We start from the raw sequence: 3,760 nt of genomic DNA, 5'->3' as shown, positions 1-3,760 counted from the left end.
AGCCTAAACCTGTAGTCTGAGATCTATGAGGAAGTTGTCAGTGAGTTCCCTGAAGCCTCTTCAGATGTCGTCTTTCTAAACAGCAATGACCAACACAGAAATCTTCCACTAAGCATTTGCTTTCCTCTACAGTGAAGGAAGAGAAATAACTACAAGTAGAGATTCATATATTTCTTGTCTGACGATTGCAGACAGGAAGCTTAAAGGAGACCCCTGAAATCAGGATGCATCCTGAGATTCATTCTGCCAGGAGGTAAGTCCTTCTACTAACTGAGAGCTCCTGAATGATTCAGAGGAAGAGCTCAGCTTGCCTTGCATTGTCTGGGAACTGAAGGAATGCCGGTACGTCACGGGAAAGCCTGTTCCGGTGCTCGCTGTGCTCCAAACTTGACTCCTTCTGCTAATATCAGCCATCGCCTCTTATTCCTCCACAGAGCTCTRGTTTGTAGGACTGCCATCATGTTCTGCCCTCTCATACTATAAATGTAATTCCCCTTTCACCTCGTCCTTTCTCCTAGATGCAACACAGCAGAAGATATGGTGTGGCAGAATCACACTAGGGTGAGCGATTTCTTCCTCTCGGGCCTCACCACCAACCACGCTGTAGAGCTGGCCCTCTTCACCTTCTTCATGATGATCTACGTGCTGATTATTTTGGGCAATGGCCTCATCATCTTCATGATTACGAATGACCAGCGCCTGCACACTCCCATGTACTTCTTCCTCAGCAACCTCTCTGTAATGGACATCCGCCACTCCTCGGTGGTGATTCCCAAGATGCTCGCTGACTTCCTGGCAGAGCAGAAGAGCATCTCCTTCGAGGAGTGTGTGGCACAGATGTTCTTCCTCCACCTCTTTGCCTGCACAGAGATTTTCCTCCTCACCATCATGGCCTATGATCGCTACCTGGCCATCTGCAACCCCACGCGTTACGGCACCATCATGAGCCACAAGATGTGCCTGCAGCTGGCCACAGTCATGTGGYTGGGAGGGCTCATCCATTCRCTAGCCCTCACYGTCCTGACTCTCAATCTCCCTTACTGTGGTCCCAGTGCCATCGACAACTTCTTTTGTGATGTCCCCTTGGTCATTAAGTTGGCCTGCACAAACACGCGTGTCTTAGAAATGCTCATCATCTCCAACTCAGGCCTCATCTCTGTGGTSTGCTTCCTGGTGCTGGTGACTTCTTACGTGGCCATCTTGGTCTCGCTGAGGAACCACCTCTCGGAAGGGCAGCACAAGGCCATATCTACCTGTGCTGCTCACCTGACAGTTGTGACACTCTTCCTAGGACACTGCATTTTCATCTATGTCAGGCCAGGCAAGAGCTTGGCCGCAGACAAAGTTGTGTCCATCTTCTTCACTGCCATCACCCCTCTGATGAACCCCGTTATCTATACCTTAAGGAATGAGGATATGCAAAATGCTCTGAGAAAGCTCTTCAGGCGGCAGATTGGTTGCCAAGGCAAGTGATGCCAGGGAGGTGACTGTGAAGCTGCCAATCCTTGGGTATTGCCTGTCCCTAGAGAAATAGTAATTACCAGAAATTACTAATAGAAATAGTCATAGAATCAAAGAATCATAGAATGCTTAAGGTTGGAAGGGACTTCAGAGGTCATCAAGTCCAATCCCCCTGCTCACACAGGGTCACCTAGAGCACATGGCACAGGGCTGCATCCAAGCAGGTTTTAAAGATCTCCAAAGAAGGAGACTCCACAACCTCCCTGGGCAGCCTGTGCCAGCGCTCTGTCACCTTCCCTGTCAAAAAGTGTTTTCTCAGGTTCCTGTGGAACTTTTGGTGCCTCAGCTTGTGGCCATTTCCTCTAGTCCTATCGCTGGCCACACTCAAAAGAGGCCACCCCCTCCTCCTCACTGCCTCCCTTGAGGTATTTATAGACACTGATGAGGTCCCCCCTCAGCCTTCTCTTCTCCAGGCTGAACAGGCMCAGCTCCCTCAGCCTTTGCTCATAGGGCAGATGTTCCAGGCCCCTGATCATCCTCGTAGCCCTGCGCTGGACTCTCTCCAGCAGCTCCACATCCCTTTTGTCCTGGGGAGCCCAGAACTGGACACAGTACTNGAGGATATGCAAAATGCTCTGAGAAAACTCTGCAGGCGGCAGATTGGTTGCCAAGGCAAGTGATGCCAGTGASACTGCTGGAGGTGACTGCGAGGTTGCCAGTCCTTGGGTATTGCCTGTCCCTAGAGAAAAAGTAATTACTAGAAATCACTAATAGAAATAATGATTACTAGTAGAAATAATGATAGATTTATTGATACAGGCAGTGGTTTCACGAGATTCCACAGCAACTTCACTTATTATTTACTGCGTGGGGTACAAGATAATGCACWGAATTCTCAAGGAGACCCTCCCAACTCAGGAGCCAGCTGAGCAGACCCCACACCTCAAAGAGCTCATAGTCTACCTGTGCTTGGTAGGGATCAGTCCCTGCCCTGCCACCATTTAAGTCACACTCTTCCTCTGCCTCTACCGGATGAATTACAACTAGAATAGTTAGTTCCTCTAAATTCTGCTGTAAATATTTCACTGTGGGTTTTTTTTCCCCTTCTTCATGAACACGCAACGCACACACAAATTAATAATGATGGGGATGAGTGTCATCTGTGTTTTCCGTTAGGAGGGCCCATATAATGATGTTACTGCCAGCAGCAGGAGGGCAGGCACAAAGCCTGTGCATGCCACAGGTGGCTGCATCCCCACCATGGCCAGTAGAGACAAACCTGGCCCTTCAGAGCCACCATGAGCCAAGGGAGAGAAGTGACGCGGGAAGTCGATATGAGGACAGCTCATGTCCGAGGGCCCGAAGCAGGCAGTGAAGCAGGCAAGCTGCAGGCCCCGGAGGGCAGGAGGCGATCAGAGGTCTGTGGGGGTGATGCTCTTTCTGGGAAGGAGTGTGCACTCTGTGCCTACCCCATCTTCCCCTCCTCTGTCCTTTGGTCCCTGACAGGGGACACTGGGGTGGGACGGGAAGAGACTCTCTCCTTCACCCTCCAAGGAGTGACCCTACACTCCAACCACCCCACATCAGGGAAGATGGGGAAGGACAGAGCTCCAACCAGCTTCCCCACCATTGCCCAGTAATAGGGAGCAGAGATGACCCCCAGGATGCCAAGGCCTGTAAGATCAGTGGGCTTCTCCACAGCTTCCCAGTGTGGGCAGCTGACAGGTCCTCCACAGTGTCCTGGTGGGCACAGGCAGCACCGGGAGCTGCTCTGGGGTAGGTCTGGCCTGGAGGTCTGGGCAGGGAAGGGTTCTGAGGTGCCGTGACCAGCATCCCCAGAGAGGAGGTCCATTCCCTCCCAGGCCAGAGCCGGTGAAGAGCTCAGCACATGGACTGCACTGCAGAGCGCTGTGCTCAGCGCATGAGCCCTGGCCCTCGTCCCACCAGCCCGCAGCACATTCCGTGTCAGAGGGGAGATAGTCTGTGCCAAGGTAGGGCCCTGCTCCGGCAYCTCAGGCACCATCCTCTAGGAAGGGGGACACAATAAACGTTCCTTGGAGTGGCCCGTGCCTGACATACGAAAGCCCATTGGAGGGTGATGTAGAGCAGGTCATGGGGGGATGCCCCCGCAGTGTTCCTTTGCCTTCCTCAGAGCACAGTACTCAATTGCCAATGGACAATTTTGATTGGCTCCACCATCACCACACTGAATGGGTTAAGTTCTCATCTGAGTGGGGTAAGCAAAGCACTGGAACAGAGGAGGGTCCTTGCGCTTAAGGCACTTCTCCACATTTAACCA

General features: G+C 52.1%; 1 protein-coding gene across 1 annotated transcript; it reads left to right on the top strand.

Annotated features, from left to right (window-relative positions):
• Positions 1 to 537: 537 nt before the first annotated feature.
• Positions 538 to 1,473, top strand: LOC112956774 (olfactory receptor 4E1-like). Its single transcript, XM_026050253.1, has one exon. It carries the CDS (start codon positions 538 to 540, stop codon positions 1,471 to 1,473), a length of 936 nt encoding a protein of 311 aa, XP_025906038.1.
• Positions 1,474 to 3,760: the final 2,287 nt, after the last annotated feature.

Source organism: Nothoprocta perdicaria, unplaced genomic scaffold (genome assembly GCF_003342845.1).
Source record: "Nothoprocta perdicaria isolate Ctin4 unplaced genomic scaffold, notPer1 scaffold_667, whole genome shotgun sequence".
Classification (NCBI taxonomy): Eukaryota; Metazoa; Chordata; class Aves; order Tinamiformes; family Tinamidae; genus Nothoprocta; species Nothoprocta perdicaria.
Note: the sequence above shows the minus strand (reverse complement) of the source record. Positions and strands in the feature narration are given on the sequence as shown.